Genomic DNA, 17639 nt, shown 5'->3' with positions numbered 1-17639 from the left:
AAATAATACATAAAGAAGGTTTCTATATAGATAAATGTGTTGAAAAAATGTTGAAAACTGTAATAAAAATGTACGAAATATTCATTCATTTTACTTCAGCTTAGTCCCTTACTTAGTCACAGTGGAATGAACTGCCAACTATTCCAGCATATGTTTACATTTACATTTTTACATTTAGTCATTTAGCAGACGCTTTTATCCAAAGCGACTTACAAATGAGGACAAGGAAGCAATTTACACAACTAAGAGCAAGTACTAAAGGCAAGTTTCAGGTCTGTAAAGTCTAAGAAGGGAAGTATTAGTAGTTTTTTTTTTTTTTTTTTTTTTTGTACAGTTAGTGTGATATTCAAAGAGGCAATTGCAGATTAGGAAGTGAAGTGGAGACTAAATAGTTGAGTTTTTAGTCGTTTCTTGAAAATAGCGAGTGACTCTGCTGTTCTGATGCAGTTAGGGAGTTCATTCCACCAACTGGGCAGATTGAGCGTGAGCGTTCGCGAAAGTGATTTTTTCCCTCTTTGGGATGGAACCACGAGGCGACGTTCATTCCCAGAACGCATGTTTCTGGAGGGCACATAGATCTGCAGAAGTGAGTGCAGATAAGAAGGTGCATATGTTTTGCACTGCGTATAAATTTAAATTTTCAATAAATAATACTTATGGTTTGGCGTGTGGCGCATGTGGTTTTGCATGCGGAAATTACCATGCAAAATGTTTTTGAGTAAAATATAAAAAGACTATTAACTCTGCAAGCAATTAAATATAAGGCAGTCTAAAACATTAAATAATCAACAGTTATTCGCAGGTTTTTGAAGTGCCTATATGATGACAGTACCATGCATGTTCATTATCACAATGTATTGTATTATTAAATATGCTGTAATCTCACCGCACTGGTCCTCGGTGACACAGAAAGCAGAATCTGCTCGGTGAAGGATGGTGCCGCTTTTACAAACACACTCCTCTCTGATAGAAGAGCAGGTGCTTTCTTCATAGTAATCGCGGTTCTGGCATGTTCGCGTCTTGCATGTGTTCACACAGGGTTTGTATTCTTTACCAGGAGGACATTTGAGTGCTGCATGATCAAATATGAGAAAAAGTGAAGAAACATACTAGCGTTTAAAAATGTCAGGGAGTCTGTAAAATCACTCACGGCAGAAGTTGCTTTTCCTCCAGCTGAAGCAGATCTGATGAGTGTAGCAAATGGCAACATAAGCAGCCAGGAAGTCACACTCGTGCTCTTTATAATGCAGGTCACCGGCCCATATCTTATCGCAGAAGTTTTCTGGAGAAACCTGCCAACGGAAATGACATTTGGAAATTCAATATAAGATTGCCGGGATATCATATGGAGAGAGATTTTATATATGGGTGCACAACTTTGTCTGTTGGGTGACATTTCTCCAAGTGGCCCAATATTATAAGCAAATTTGTAAACTGTAATAATTGGTGATATTTTACATTATTAATGTATTTATTAAGATTTTGAATCTAAAGAATGTTTTAATTTTAATTTGATTAATTGTTTTTATTTATAAAAATTTTTTTTTTCAAATGTCTGCATCAGGGCATGCATTGTTATTGTGTGAAATGCAAGAACAATGCTTAAACAAGGTTCAGCATAATGTCAAAAAAAGCAATTCGTTACCGTAATTTCTGTGGGCCTCATTTATGAAACACAGGCAGAACCATTTTTTGTGTGTGTAAAACGTCCTTTAAAAAAAAAAAATATATATATATATATATATATATATATATATATTTTTTTTTTTTTTTAGTAGTAGTAGTTTACATTTTGAGTAATTTTGTCATGTGCATTAATCATTTATTTTTATACGTTTTATTGCTTTTTATATGCTTTTTATTAATTTTTGACTTTCGGTTAAATGACAAAGTCATTTTGAGGGGCCTCAAAACTTTTGCAAATATCTAAGTAAAAGTTTTTGAAAACGATACTGTCGAAAAAATAAGTTCAAATAAGGCAAAAAAATCATTCATTTTGCTTCTGCTTAGCCCTATATTTACCAGGGGTCGAAACATCTAATTATTTCGGTGTATATTTTACGCAGCGGATGCCCTTCCAGCCACGACCCAGTATTGTGAAACACCCATACACTCTCACATTCACACACACACACACACACACACACACACACACACACACACACACACACACACACACACACACACACACACACACACACACACACACACACACACACACACAAACACACACACACTACAGACAATTTAGTTCATCCAGTTGACTTATAGCGCATGTCTTCGGACTGTGGGGGAAACCGGACCAAACTCTCCACACAGCAATGCCAACTGGCCCAGCCGAGACTCGAACCAGTGACCTTCTGGCTGTGAGGCGACAATACTACAATGCCAAAAGGTAAAACAACTCCTTTATAATATAAAAAATTAGTAATGCATGATATATTGGTGGCCATATTGATATCGGCCGATAAATGCTATTTTTTTCATGTTATCATCATCGGTCGGAAAACAAAATTAGGGCGATATCTTTAACCCAATAAATTATGTCTTATTTCCGCTGGCTGAACCACTTCACATGCTTTCTGCCTGCTTCTATTTTGTTTAATATTCACTGACTTGGTTTCTTTATTTATGCATTTTTTTAGGTTAATTATATTAATATAAACAAATTGGCCTTTGATAACAAAATGTTGATTAATAAAGTTCAAAGATTAGAACTTAAGATTTTAAAATAAAAGCAATCATTCACTATACTGTATGTGTTTGCCTTTTGTTTTTGCAATCATGCAGATAAATTTGAAAAAAAAAATTATATATATATATATATATATATATATATATATATATATATATATATATATATATATATATATATATATATATATATATATATATATATATATATTCATTAATTTATTTATTTATTGGCTATATATTTGCTTTCTGCCTCCAAATATTATTAATATCGGTCAAAAATTCCATATCACTGCATCCTAGTTAAAATATAAAAATTGGGCTGAATTGTGTTTATTTAAAATGCAATGCTAACTTATTTTAATGTGAACAAGCTAAATTAGCTAATGTCACTCAAATCATTGCAGATAGCTTTATCAAGTAAAGGATGTACAATAATTACGCACATCTCAGTATCTTCAGTATTCAGGCTTGTGTGCAGTACCTTGTGGTGGCATCTGGAGAAAGGCCTCTGGTTGAGCATGGTGAAACATTTGGAGCAGTTTCCGGTGGTGCAGTTGTCTCCCACTCTGCGGAAGTAGTCTGTATCCTCTGCCGTGTCCACCATCCACCCGTGCAGAAACACTGGGATGTCCTCAACATCCCGGACCACTGTACCATTGGGCAGCCGCAGGTCATCGGCTGGATTACCATCACAACATCCTGAGGAAAGGAGGGTAACACATTTACGTGGCCACAAGTGAAAGCTTAGGCTAATTAAAAAAAGAAAGTTTCCAAAATCTGACACCTATCAAAGTGAAACTGGATTTGGATGCTTTGTGAAGAGAAGCATTCGATATTTCTGGTTTAAATTATTCTCATGGCAAATAAATACTCATGTGTGGATCTGTATTTGGATGCATTGGGTAAAGTACCATATTATATTATTGGTTTCAATTATTTTCATACCAGTAATACAAACCTGTCTACTGTACATCAGCACAAAAGCATTAAGCCTTTTCCTTCCTTTGGATTCACTTGTACTAAATATTTGTGCACGATAAAAGTAACAGACAGAAGTGAGCAGGGCACAAATTAGTACAAACAAATAATTTAAATATTTACACACTTATGGTATTTATTTAGTAATCATACACTCACCGGCCACTTTATTAGGTACACCTAACTAGTACCGGATTGGACTCCCTTTTACCTTCAGAACAGCCTTAATCTTTCGTGGCATAGATTTAACAAGGTGCTGGAAATATTCCTCAGAGATTTTGGTCCATATTGACATGATAGCATCATGCAGTTGCTGAAGATTTTTTGGCTGCACATCCATGATGAGAATCTCCTGTTCCATCCCAAGGGTGCTCTATTTAATTGAGATATGCTGACTGTGGAGGCCATTTGAGTACAGTGAACTCATTGTCATGTTCAAGAAACCAGTCTGAGATGATTTGCGCTTTATGACATGGCGTGTTATCCTGCTGTACGTAGCCAGAGATGGGTACACTGTGGTCATAAAGGGATGGACATGGTCAGCAACAATACTCAGCTAGGCTGTGGCGTTGACACAATGCTCAATTGGTATTAATGGGCCCAAAAAATATATACCGCATACCATTATACCAACACCACCACCAGCCAGAAACTATTGACACAAGGCAGGATGGATCCATGCTTTTATGGTGTTGATGCCAAATTCTGATCCTACCATCCAAATGTCACAGCCGAAATCGAGACTCATCAGACCAGGCAACGTTTTTCCAATCTTCTATTGTCCAATTTTAGTGAGGCTGTGTAAATTGTAGCCTCAGTTTCCTGTTCTTTGCTGACAGGAGTGGCATCCGGTGTGGTCTTCTACTGCTGTAGCCCATCTGCCTCAAGGTTGGATGTGTTGTGCATTCAGAGATGCTCTTCTGCAGACCTCGGTTTTATCAAGTGTTTATTTGAGTTACTGTTGCCTTTTTATCAGCTTGAACCAGTCTGGCCATTCTCTGACCTCCGGCATCAACAAGACATTTGTACCCACAGAACTGCTGCTCACTGGATATTTTCTCTTTTCCGAGAACATCACAGTAGATAAGCAGTTTCTGAAATATTCAGATCAGCCAGTCTGGCACCAACAACCATGTCACGTTCAAAGTCACTTAAATCACCTTTCTTCCTAATTCTAATGCTCGGTTTGAACCATGTCTACATGCCTAAATGCATTGAGTTGCTGCCATGTGATTGGCTGATTAGAAATTAGCTTTACGAGCAGTTGGACAGGTGTACCTAATAAAGTGGCCAGTGAGTTTAAATACGCAATATAAAAATTGTGCTAAAATTTTTAAAAAAAATTTAAAAAACAAAAAAAGCAAAATCTAAATATTGAGGAAAAAACACCTTTAAAGTTAGACACTTAAGTTATTAACACTGCATATAACTAATCAAACAATTTAGTTTTGATATATTTATAGTATATTTACTAAATGTCTTAATACAACATAATACAAAGTAATTTTCTAATGATTTTAGGCAGAAAAGAAAAATCTATACTTTTAACACATGCAATGTATTTTGTATCGATTGTAACAGAGTTTTGTGGATCAGTGTTGCATTTATTCAAACACTGCAAAATTAAACTTCTACTCAAAATACATAATTCATCTCAATTCTATTGTATATTTAAAAAAGACAAATCTGCTGTTATTTCAATCTCCAGCTTGTTATTTAGTAGTTTAAACAGTTCTTTAATGTATTCAAAGGACACTAACCATATTTAAATTCCAATAGTGCAGATGGGAATCATTATGACAGTGCATTACAATGAGCCCCGCTAATATTATTAGAACCATGCTATGCTGTGACATTGACAATGACATTTTTTGTGAATGTCTGAATGTGTTTCTTCATTGTTCTGAACTCAAATATCTACAAATTCTTAAATCAAGAAGCATTTTCTAGACAAGTAAAAAGAGACAAGTCTTATTTTATGAAATAATGTGTTAAAAGCAAGCAAGCAAAATAATCTGCCAATGGGGCAAGTAAAATAATCTCGTTTTCGATTTTGCTGACCCCATTGGCGGATTCTTTTGCTTGTTTTAAGGAAAAACTCACAAAATTTTGGCATAATATTTTTTAAATTAAGTCAATACATTAAGTCTAGAAAATGCTTCTTGATTTAAGAATAGTTAATTATTCAGACTAGAAACTTTTTTGCAGAGTGGACTTTTAAGCTGTTAAAATGTGCCCCATACTATATGTACTATATGACTTTAAGTAAAGTCAACTTGTCGCTTTTAAAGGGGACCAATTTTGTCCCTTTTTACAAGATGTAAAATAAATCTCTGATGTCCCTAGAGTGTGTATGTGAGGTTTCAGCTCAAAATACTCCACAAATAATGTTTTATAACTCGTTGAAACTGCCCCTTTTAGACTTTGATCCTAATTGTGCTATTTTGGTGACTGTTGCTTTAAATTCAAATAAGATTGCGCTCTTTTTCAAAAGAGGGCGGAGCTACAAATCCCTATACATCAGCATAGTGGCAGATTCAAAAACAAAACTACCATCATATGCTAATGAGGGTGAGATGATCACTAATGGGCGTGGCTTTCATCCTCTGAAATATGTAAATCAAAGCGTTTCTGCAGATTAATAAATGTTTAATCATTAGAAGCTGTTTTTTTTTCACAGACTGTTGTCACACAACTGGGTTTGAACACCTTATACAAGTGATTTTTGTATAATAGGTTCCTGTTTCGGTTGGCATTGTTCATTTATGTTTACCCTTTTGCCTTAATTATTATAAGTCAAGTAATTGCTTTTTACAGTGTAATTTAGAAAAAAGTCAAATAAATAAAACTCCCCTAATTAATGTATTAAGTAAGCAGGATCATATTAGACTTCATGGTTGTCTACAAAGTGTAAACACTGCTAGATGCACACACACACTGACCGCAGAGCCCCCTGGTGGAGGTGTTATCGGGAGCCGTGTACTGCAACACCATGATGCCAGTGCTGTGGTACCACTTTATGTTGATGCCACCGGGTGTGTCTATGATGTACATGGTCCCGGTGTCGTCAATATGGAGGTTCTGCCTGCTGAGAGGAAGCCGAGCTGTGATCTGATTCACGGACACCTGCGACACACACCAAACCTTTATGAAACAACCTTACACAGTAGATTTAGGCTTCTGTGAGATTAAGATGGTGCATTAAATATGATTTTGGCTAGATTTAGCAGCTTTTAACTTTAAGTAAATGAGACTTATTTATCTCTTGTGCTTGTGTGTGGATGGTTTTATGTCTTTATTAAACGTTTTTGTTACTGTTTGCTTTGACTTTAGTGAATCTGAATATTTTACCTCAGTTCCTTTTATAAATGTACTATACCCTTAGTAAAAAAAGACTAATATTGACTATTATAATGCATTTTGAATGAATAAAAATGACAAAACACACATAACAAAATTACTAAAACCCTGACTTAAAATTAAAAAGCAAACTATCTTACTGTATTAATATAAAATATTACTACATAGCACAATAGTGAAGTCCAAAGTTTATAATATGATTATATTTATGATCTTGAAAAAAAGCCTTATATACACTCACAAATGCATTTATTTTGTGAAAAATCTAAATCAAAACAGTAATAATATTTAACATATATTCAACACTGAAAACACTTGATGCTTCAGATTTTTGTGAAACAGCATAAAAAGCTTTTTGCAAGAGCATGTTCAATGTTAATTACTCCAAACCCCAATGTAAATAATAATAATGAAACAACACTTTCAATGAAATCCCACTGTGCGTATTTTTGTTGAAAGTGTAATATTTTAGCATCCGTTCCTTTCATAAATCTCTTCCTATAATTACAAAAAATAGTCCCTCTCAGGACCTTGAGAACAAAAAACGTCCACATTGAAACCTTGTAAAAATAGCAATATTTAACTCTAGCACCATTTAAGTTATACATTCTTAGATAACAACCTTCTATTCTGTTGGCAACGCCTCAAACATTTAACTATTTTTGGAACATTTCCTTCAGGTTCTACAGTTTCCCTGTACTAATTCCACTTTTTAACCTTTTTAAACATATTTAAACAAACAATGTGTTCAACAAATCATGTGAAACATTACAAATTTCAGAATCACAACAGGTCTGTACTAAAAGGTTTGTCAGAATAGCATCATTATAGCCCTCTCTGTCCAGTGCTATGTAAGAGACTTTTTTCCACTATAGATCTCATAGATCATAACTGTTGAATAATGCTGTGCAATATTTATAAAAATATTCCCTTACTGAATGTGTATCAGAACAGAATGAAAATCCAGATGGTGCACATTTAGTTTGTTTTTCAGGCTGGAATCGAAAGGCATGTTTTGACTTAACATTACACTCTCTTAAAAAAGGTGCACGGTGGTACAAATAATGTTCCTTAAGGAACAGTTTTGTACTTTTGTAAAGGTTGTACCTTGTGTCGTACAGAAGAGACCTCGTTCTGTACCTTTTATGGTACAATTTAAATGAAGGTGAACAATTGTTCTCATAAAAAAGGTACATAAGTGTAGGCAAACTCCTTTATTACAATATCTATGAAAATAAATATTACTGCAGAGGTGAAGTGATTTTATAAATAATTTCCATATTAAAACATGAATCATTTGAAAGCATATGTTTAAAGAAACTAATAAACAATAATTATTAAGTTCTACAACACAAAACAACTGGTAAAACAAAACTATACAGTAGGTATTCTAAACTAAACATTTAAGGCATTATTTAAGGCAAATAATCAATTGATAAGCATTTTCTGATAAATAGTTTCATTATTGATATCCGCATCTTTTGGCGTTTGCTTTTTTCACTACGCACGCAAAAGTCATGCAAAGTGTTCACGCAGATATTTTAGTATTGTAAAACTAATCAAACATTGTGCATATCTCGTTACAATACTTTTGCATAACGCTGCGGTCACACTAGAGTTTGTGTGTGTGAAATTCTGTCGTACAGCGCTGTGAAAGGGGCGGGATTAAACAAGATCATTAGACATTTAAAAAAGCGAGCGATTGCTCCATGTTTTAAATTTCTGTCAAACATTGTTTAAAATGTCTTGATGTTTTATATTTACTGAAAATAAATTTACCCATTTTGGATATACAGTAGCAAACTGCCTTTAAATAGTTCTTGAAAAAACACATTTGACATTGTTAAGGTACAAAGCTTCTTGTTACTGTAATGGTACCTTCAAGGTAGGGATGTGCACATCGATGCTTGAGTATCGATATATCGATACTTAGAAGCTTCTAATTTGGTATCGATATATTTTTAAAGTATCAATATTTCAACTATATTTTAATAATTTCTGCATAACTAAATGTTTTAATGCTGTGACGCTTTGTATACAAGACGTTACACCAATCACTCTGCGGCGGAAAATCACGTGAGCGATCATGTGCCTTTCAGATAACTTACTCAACTAAGTAGTGCTAAACGTACTCAACACATGTATGGAAGCATATGAGTACCATAATTCAATTCAAAATGTAATATGCAAAATGGCAATGCAATATGTTAAATGGCAATGTATATCTGTATTTGAATTTGTATTTTCCAAGACATATGAGCAATGTTTGGTGCAGAATGAAAATGTAATTAAATTACATTGTTTGCATTTCTCATTTCAAACACTGTTTTAATATGTAAATTGTATCCACATTTTAAAGCTTTTTAAGTAGGAAAATTAAATTGAAAATGCTATACACAAACTGAATTTGATGTGAATAAAGTACAAGCAGAAACTGTAGCAAAATGATCATTTAAATGTTATTTGTCCTACATGCATTTACACTCGCGTGTAGGAAACGCAGGATTACATTTTCAGCGTAACAGCATGGGATGTGTGTAGCAAAATTAATTGTGAAATGTAAACGATAATGCAATATGTACATGGCAGTGTATTTCTGTATTTCAGTTAGCATTTTCCAAGACATATGTGCAATGTTTGCTGCAGAATGAAAACGAAAATAAAATAAAAACATAATGCATTTTCATTTAACACATTGCAACGAATGAAAGCCGATTTGAAATTGAAAATGCATTCTGGCCTGGTCACGCCCACAGACGGCCACCGGGTTTTAGGTTATGTCGTCACAGCTGCAGCGAGAACAATTTGGGACATCTGGCAGCATGAACATGGCGAAGTCTGTTCCTCAGCGGCATCGTGAAGCTGCATGAGCCCTCGAGCGTGAACTGGGAAATACTTTAGAAAACCAATCACCTCCTAGCTCAGTAAAGTTGGCTTTAGGTTTGATATTCGCGCACGCAGTTTTAAGGATAAACTTTTAAAACCAAAGGAACATTTTGGTTTCCCATGGCACAAATCATGTCCTTAAACGTACAAACAGAAATGGTACAATTCCGTTCCATAAAAAGAGACTGCCCCAGCGACAAGGATTTGTACCTTCATTGGTGCAACATTGAACCATTCTTTCTGAGAGTCTATATGAAAGAGTAAGTAAAGAAATCCAAAATGCAGGGATCTTTTTTTTTACTTTGTTTGTCCCAAAAACTGCCTAAAGCTGCAAATGTTGCTTATTTTTTGTTGTTCATTTTTAATAAGTGTGTGTAATATCTTTGAACATTTTCAGGTAGTTTAAGCAAAACCATGTTAATATTGATAACCCTGATCATTCTGGTCACTATAATCACGAATTTTATGAAATAAGAAATTTGCATACCATTACACAACTATGCACATTGTTACCTTTCGGTCCAAGCGGTTGATCATGATTCTGTATGAATGAGTTGTGATGTTCAGCTTCTTAAAGCACAGGCCAGATGTTCCTCCAGAGGGAGTCTATCAGGAAACAGCAGAGGAAATGAGCTCGTGACTCTGATTAGGATGATTATAATAATCATTTCAACAGAAATATTCTAATGACACACTTACAGGTCTTCTGATGTAGTTCACGCTCTGAAAGCAAAGTAAAGCATTTAATATAATTCATCTATAGAAAATGCTGTATATTTTCTCCATGCACTGTAAAACATGAAGGACTCCACATAACTCATTCATGTTTTCTCAACACAAATCAATCAAGTTAACATAATTGTTTTTTTTACAAATTTAAGTGGATTGAACATAAAACAATTAAGTTATTCCTCAAAAAACAAATTGTGTTGTTCTCATTTTAAATAAGTGGTTTGAACTAGAAACAAAAGTCTTTTTTTTTTTTTTGAGTGTGATGTGTTAGCATGGGTTTACCTCACTGGTTGGGCATTTCTCAATGTGGCCGACTATCTTCTCTCTTGGCAGGTGGACCAGAATATAAGAGCCGATATCATACAGAGCCACATTATTCCCATCAAACGTTATCACACGCAGGTCAGAGATTATAGAGCAGCGGCCTGCCAGCACACACACACACACAGACTTTAAAGGTCATGGCAAGGAGATGGACACTTCAACACAAGCTATGATGTTATTGACAAGCAATTAAAGTCAAATTAAACCTAAATATCATGTGGAAAAAGATGTTTAAAAACGTACAAATTTAAATTTTCCTTTGGCTGAAATAAATATGTTGACGTTTTAAAATAAAAATAAATTCAAGCTATATATAAAAATCACTGTATAACAATGGTAACGATTTACAAGTTAGGTTTCATAAACTAATTTCTAGAGGAGCATGTGATATGATTGAGCACTGTTGGCCACTCATCCGTAATCAGTAATAATCCAATCCTAGTGATCCTAGTTTACTATAAATGGATAATTTTCTCCTTTTTGCCCTATCTTCATTTTGGAAGAATCCCCTCTTCCACCCCATCTCCTCCTTTCCCTCCCTTTTCTAAAGGGGGAAACTATAGAGACTTGATCTCGGATCCTTTGATATGCTTATTGACTAGGCGGGAGCCCTGGGCTTAATTATCTCCAAGCTCAGGGTTCTCTCCCGGGACAGCATGCCAAACCTGCTATAAATGCTAAGCATATCTAAGTGGGAACTCTTGAATAAGGTTGCATTTGTTATTGCACTAGGTAACTATTCAAGTTAACAAATCAAAAAAATTTTTATACTTCTAAATTCATTTGTAAAATTCAAAAAGTGGTATTTCTTAATATTATTGGACCTGAGCAAAATAAAAAGGAACTAACAGTGAAGAGTTGCAATTTTATTCAAACATCAAGATATTTATCATAATAAGCACTGCAATTAATGCATTGCACACCGAGTATGTTTACATGGACACCAATAATTAAATTTTAATACAATTAAGACAATACTCTGATTAAGTGTCAACAATGTAAACAGCGATTTTTGATTAATCCGATTGAGATCACAATCAAACTAAGGCCCAATCCCAATTCTACCCCTTATACAACCCTTCAAACGAAGACTTTTCAGGACCGCACTTGAAACCAAGGGGTAAGAAAAAATTCCCAGAATACCCCAGCAACAGCTGCACCCGAAAGTAAGGAGATCCACAAATTATTGTTTTTTGTCATTATTACGAATTTTTACAACAAACAAACACATTTTTAATATATCCATAACCGCGTTCACGTTTTACCGTCATGCTCTAAAAAAACCGCTAAAATAAGAACCGCTAAATTTTGCGATCTACTCGCGATTTACAGCAGTCCTACAACTTTGACACTCGATGACACTGGAACACCCTGTCAGAAAAGTCTAGTGGCTGTCAACGAGCTTTTTACAGTGTCTATACACACAGTGCTATAAGGTTAATGCTGTTTTTGTGTGTTTACATTGATGAATATGGCCACTGTGTTTAATGAAAGTTACGTTCTGCACATTAGATCATTATGATAACTTGATATATGTCTTCAGTGATTTCCTAAAGATAAATACAAAAAAATAACACAACTGGACTCCAGCAGTCGCGATCGTCTGATCTTATGTGAAGCAAGAAATTGCGAGGACATATGATGACATGTGCAGGTACTGTAGTGCTGTCCCAATTCTAAGGGGTAAATTTTGAAGCCCTTTCCCTTAACCCTTGGTTGTAAGGGCCAAGGGGAAGGGGAAGGGGTAGGAGTACAAAAATAGAATTGGGATTGAGCCTAAATCGAAATCGAATTAAGACATGTGGAGTATGCGGTGTGTATGTCCTACATGGGCACTGCCAGAGCGGGCAGCAGGGGTCCGTGTTGGTCTGGATGGGTGTGCCCAGCAGGTTGCACTGTGGCTGGCTGATGTTGTATCTGCAGTGCTGGGAGGAATTATGAAGCATCAGCTGTGCATTAAAGCAGATATACTCGCTGCACTCATCCACACGCAACGAATATGGAGGCTGTAAGGACATAAAACAAAAAAATATTCAGAAAACAGATAAAAAGGACAATATAAACCCTGTTTGTGACACAGAATCAGAATTTCAATCATGATGCATGTCTATTTTGTTATTGGCTGCGATCTGTTCCTATATATAAATCAAATCCATGGAAAATTTGCAGCATGTGTTTTAATATATTGAAAAATCGTTAATGGTATCAAATGTGCCAGCAGCAAACTTTGGGCTGTGGACAATGTGAAACATGTATTGTTCTCTGATGAGTCCACCTTCACTGTCTTTCCCACATCTGCGAGAGTTATGGTGTGGAGAAGCCCCAAAGAAGCATACCACCCAGGCTGAGCATGCCTAGAGTGAAGCATGGGGGTGGACCAGTGATTGGTTTGGGTTGCAACATCATGGCATTCCCTAGGCCCAATACTCCCCCAATTTTGCCAAGGACTACCTAACCATTCTGGAGGACCATGTCCCCCAATGGTTCAAACACTGTGGGCCCTATCATACACCCGGCGCAATGTGGCGCAAGGCGCGGCGCAATACTCTTTTGGTACTTTTAGCTCGGCGCAAGGGTCATTTTGAGGTGTTGCGCCACGCTGATAAAATAGCAAATGCATTAGTCTAAAAAAGCAGGCATGTTTTGGCGCGTTGCTATTTTGAGAAACTGTAAATAGTCTTGATCTTTAGACCAGAACAAAGTCGGTCTATTGTCTGGCGCAAAGTGGCTTACACACTACAAACAAGATGCAGAGCAATACGCAAATATCTTTACATATTGTAGATTTAAAAACCACTGCCTTACTTTCTTCATCTCGGGAGGCTTTTTCAGTTCATTCAATTTGCTTTTGTATAATGTCATTATTATTAGAAGTATTATTTATTATATCCATATTTATATTTGTTTTACTAAAAACAAGCTTAGATTTGTCCACCTATCAAATTTTAGACTCTATGGGGCATGGCAGGTGTATTTGGAAATAACTCAGTATTTTGACCACACTTGGTTATTATTGTTCATTTATTCGTTTGCTAGAAATTAGAACTGAATTTAGAAATCGTTTTGAAACAAATCTTTGCGCTTAACAAACGAAATTAATTATTTATAGGCTAATTGATGTCTGTGCGTAAAGGTTTCCCTATCCACGAGAGCAAAAGCGAAAGTGAACTTTTGGGATAATGGGAGATAAGGCTCTAATTGGTATTATTCTTAAAACACACCTATAACTCATTAAGAAAATAAACTCAACCTTTTTAGACCATGGCGCAAAGCGGATTTTCCCGTCCTTTAATTAGCAAAAATGCGTTCTGACACGCCCTGAAAGCGTTTGCGCCCTGAGTTTTGCGCTCTGCGCATGGACCATCAAAATAGAGCCCTGTATCTTAAAGGTGGTGCCACAGAAAGACTGGTGACAGTGGTTTTATTAGCATAAAAGTGAAGTTCTCTCATGGCCTGCAAAATTACCAGATCTAAGTATTATTAAGCCACTTTGGGGTGTTTTGGAGGTAGCAAGTCAGTAAAAATTTTCTCCACCAGCATCACCAGTACCTTCTTAAATCCATGCCATAAAGTATTAAGGAAGTTCTAAAAGGAACTAAAAGGTACTAGTAAGGTGTACACCACGAATATTTTACATAGAAATCCAAATACGAACTTGTATGTCATGTAGGTGATTTGCATATATTGCCATATACCAGATTAATATGTGGGCTATTGGAGTACAACAAATTCTAACTTACAAATCTCCTAACTCAGGATGCTTCCCTCCAAGGATCAACATTCTGGCAATGGGACAGGAATGACTCAAAAAACAACTGGTAGACGTGTTCACTGTATGTGGAGCACTGATTTATCCAGAAGATGTGTATATTTATGGCTGTGTGTATAAATGTGTCAGATTGATATTCAAGTCAGGGAGGGAAGTGGAAGATGTCGACTCTCACTTAATACTGATATCAACAGAAAATGAATCAACGATAGCTGAGGCAAAACATATTTTTCTTGGAGAGCATGTAGATACACCAGGAATGAGATTTTATCAATTGTCTGATTCGTTATCTTTAAGCACAACCCGTTGCCTTAAAAAGCACAGACTAATAAACAGACTTAAGTCTCCGGGTTTTTAGAAGCAAAGTGTTTATTTTGTTTTATCTTTTGAGTTTGACCTGATAAAATCCAACAACTTTTTCATTTAGTGAGTTCTGATTAGTATACATTCAAACTCATTGATTTGAGGCTTTTTAACCAATTGATCAATAAGAACAGAATCACTCGCTCACAAGTGGCCACATCACATGCATCAGTGTGAGTTTAGCATTATTCATTCATTTTTTTCAGATAAGTCATCAGGGGTTGTCACAGCAGAATGAACTACCAACTATTCCAGCATATGTTTTACACAGCAGATGCCCTTCCAGCCGCAACCCAGTACTGGGAAACAACCATACACACACACTCATGCACTACAGACAATTTGCTTACCCGATTCACCTATAGCACATGTGTTTGGACTGTGGGTTTAACCGAAGCACCCAGAGGAAACCCACGCCAACACGAGAAGAACATGCAAACTCCACAGAGTAATGCCAGCTGGTCCAGCCGAGACTCGAACCAGCGACCTTCTTGCTGTGAGGCGACAATGCTAACAGCTGAGCCAATGTGCCGCCTCAAAATAGATTTGAGGATTGATATTACATTTAGATGCTTTACTTTACAGGTTTAGTGAAGGTGGCTAGAAGGGGTGTGCACAGAATTTTTACTTTTAAAAAATAAAAATAAACAGCAACAGTGTGAGTTGAAAAAAAACTGGGATGCATCTTCACACTGGGATGCTTTTCAATTGCAGTTAGTGTCAGCTGTCAGTGTTTTTTTGAGATGTTTTTCCAGATTTAAACGCAGTTGATTTTCAATGGGGTCGAGCAGAAGAGTATGCAAAATCACTCCTTGACTTTAGATGGTGCTATACAACTTTAAGCTTCCGACACCCGCTTTTAACACAAAAGAAGAAGACAGAAAGTTCCTGTACACCATTGCTTCCTATCCAGCCTCATAGAGCTTGAGGTACTGCAAAGTGGAATGGGCAAAAGTTCCCAAAGACAGGTGTTCCAAGCTTGTGGCATCATATTCAAAAAGACTTGAGGCTGTAATTGCTGCCAAAGGTGCATCAACAAAGTATTGAGCAAAGGCTGTGAATACTGATGTACATGTGATTTTTCTGGTTTTTTATTTTTAATAAATTTGCAACAATTTAAAAAAATTATTTAAAAAATCACATTGTCATTATGGGGTGAAGCGCTATGAATACTTTCCAGATGCACTGTATACTTTCCACCTTTATATTCAATTCATTAAAATTCAATTCAAATTCAATTCATTAAAATTCAATAATCTTCAGCATATCTTTCATGTCAATATTTTTCTTTTCCGCTTTATACTACCAGTATAATAAGTCCTATAAGATACAACCAAGACCACAACTCCCATGATTCCACACTCAGTCACTGTATTATCAAAGTACGCCTTTGTTTATTGTGAATATGCGCCCTCTAGTGGCAAAAATTACATACTGTGACTATAATCCTTTCACGCATATGATCATACCAGTGTGATCAGCCATGGCTGGCCCCTAAAGCGTACAATCACACAGGTGTGATTAGAATGTTTGGAGTGCACGTTATCAACTGGTTCAATTCAAATCTGACAGCTTTTAGATTTTTAAAATACACGTGGATGTCTTTGGTGACGGTAATAGTAATTATTTTTAAATATAACTAGATGATATGCTTTATTCAACCAAGTCACACACTCTTAATGTTACTAGAATATCTTCTCTATTCCTCTCTCAGATAAACAGTTACTTACAATTATTTCAGAAGAAAATGATGAATAATGGGTCACGTGATAAACTTGACATATCTCCATGAGAACTTTAGAACACAATGCTTTCTAAATACCAGTCATAATAAAAAAATAAAATAAAAAAACTCACAGGAGTATTTAAAAATCACATGTGAAAAGGTAAAACCATGGACTGTAAAATATATGGACGTAGTATCCGTGATGTCACCCATAGGTTTCTAAAGAGCGCAAAAGAAGCCACAAGTAGGTGCGGCCAACCGTAGCCATTTTGTTCGCGCGTCATCACACCCACGGCGGGATACCAAACAAGGGCAAAGAGGCGGAGAGTGAGCGGAGCTACAGACACCTGCTGGCATTTTGCTTAGACCTGGATCAGACACACTTTACTTTGGGAAAACGCTTAATACTTTATCACCTGTGACTCGTTTGTATTCTGACCACTTGTGCTTGGTTGTATACTATATCAATAAAGTGTTTAGACTTTTAAAAACACTGCTGTAATACATTGAGCCACTAAACATTTTTCTTATGACATTTTTCAACAGGAGGAAAACGTGAAATACTTCCAAACTCTTCAGATACAGTCTGTGTTAGTTAATGTAAGACTATTGATGAAATCCAGCATAACACTGTATGACATCACTTTAGATGACGGTTCTAGAGCCTACAGCTAATCAATTCGTCAGATTCTGGAGTGCATTACAGCTCTAAATATAAATATAAACGATAAATGATCTTAAATAAAACAAATACATGTATAGAGATGGTATATATAAGTATATAACTTTACTCACATGGGAAAC

General features: G+C 35.8%; 1 protein-coding gene across 2 annotated transcripts in view; it reads right to left on the bottom strand.

Moving 5' to 3' along the window:
* Window positions 1–17639, bottom strand: part of otogl (otogelin-like) — a 110973-nt gene that overhangs the window by 29276 nt on the left and 64058 nt on the right. For both annotated transcript variants that reach the window (XM_073930220.1, XM_068214992.2), the window contains exons 37-44: window positions 12806–12983; window positions 10936–11078; window positions 10621–10644; window positions 10435–10527; window positions 6618–6801; window positions 3179–3396; window positions 1151–1292; window positions 887–1072 (exon numbers count right to left, since the gene is read on the bottom strand). In XM_073930220.1, the coding sequence (XP_073786321.1) occupies window positions 887–1072; window positions 1151–1292; window positions 3179–3396; window positions 6618–6801; window positions 10435–10527; window positions 10621–10644; window positions 10936–11078; window positions 12806–12983 (1168 nt within the window). The remainder of the gene's footprint in view (window positions 1–886; window positions 1073–1150; window positions 1293–3178; window positions 3397–6617; window positions 6802–10434; window positions 10528–10620; window positions 10645–10935; window positions 11079–12805; window positions 12984–17639) is intronic.

The sequence above is a fragment of the Danio rerio genome, chromosome 18 (genome assembly GCF_049306965.1).
Source record: "Danio rerio strain Tuebingen ecotype United States chromosome 18, GRCz12tu, whole genome shotgun sequence".
NCBI classification, from domain to species: Eukaryota; Metazoa; Chordata; class Actinopteri; order Cypriniformes; family Danionidae; genus Danio; species Danio rerio.
This window is presented reverse-complemented; position numbering and strand designations above follow the sequence as displayed.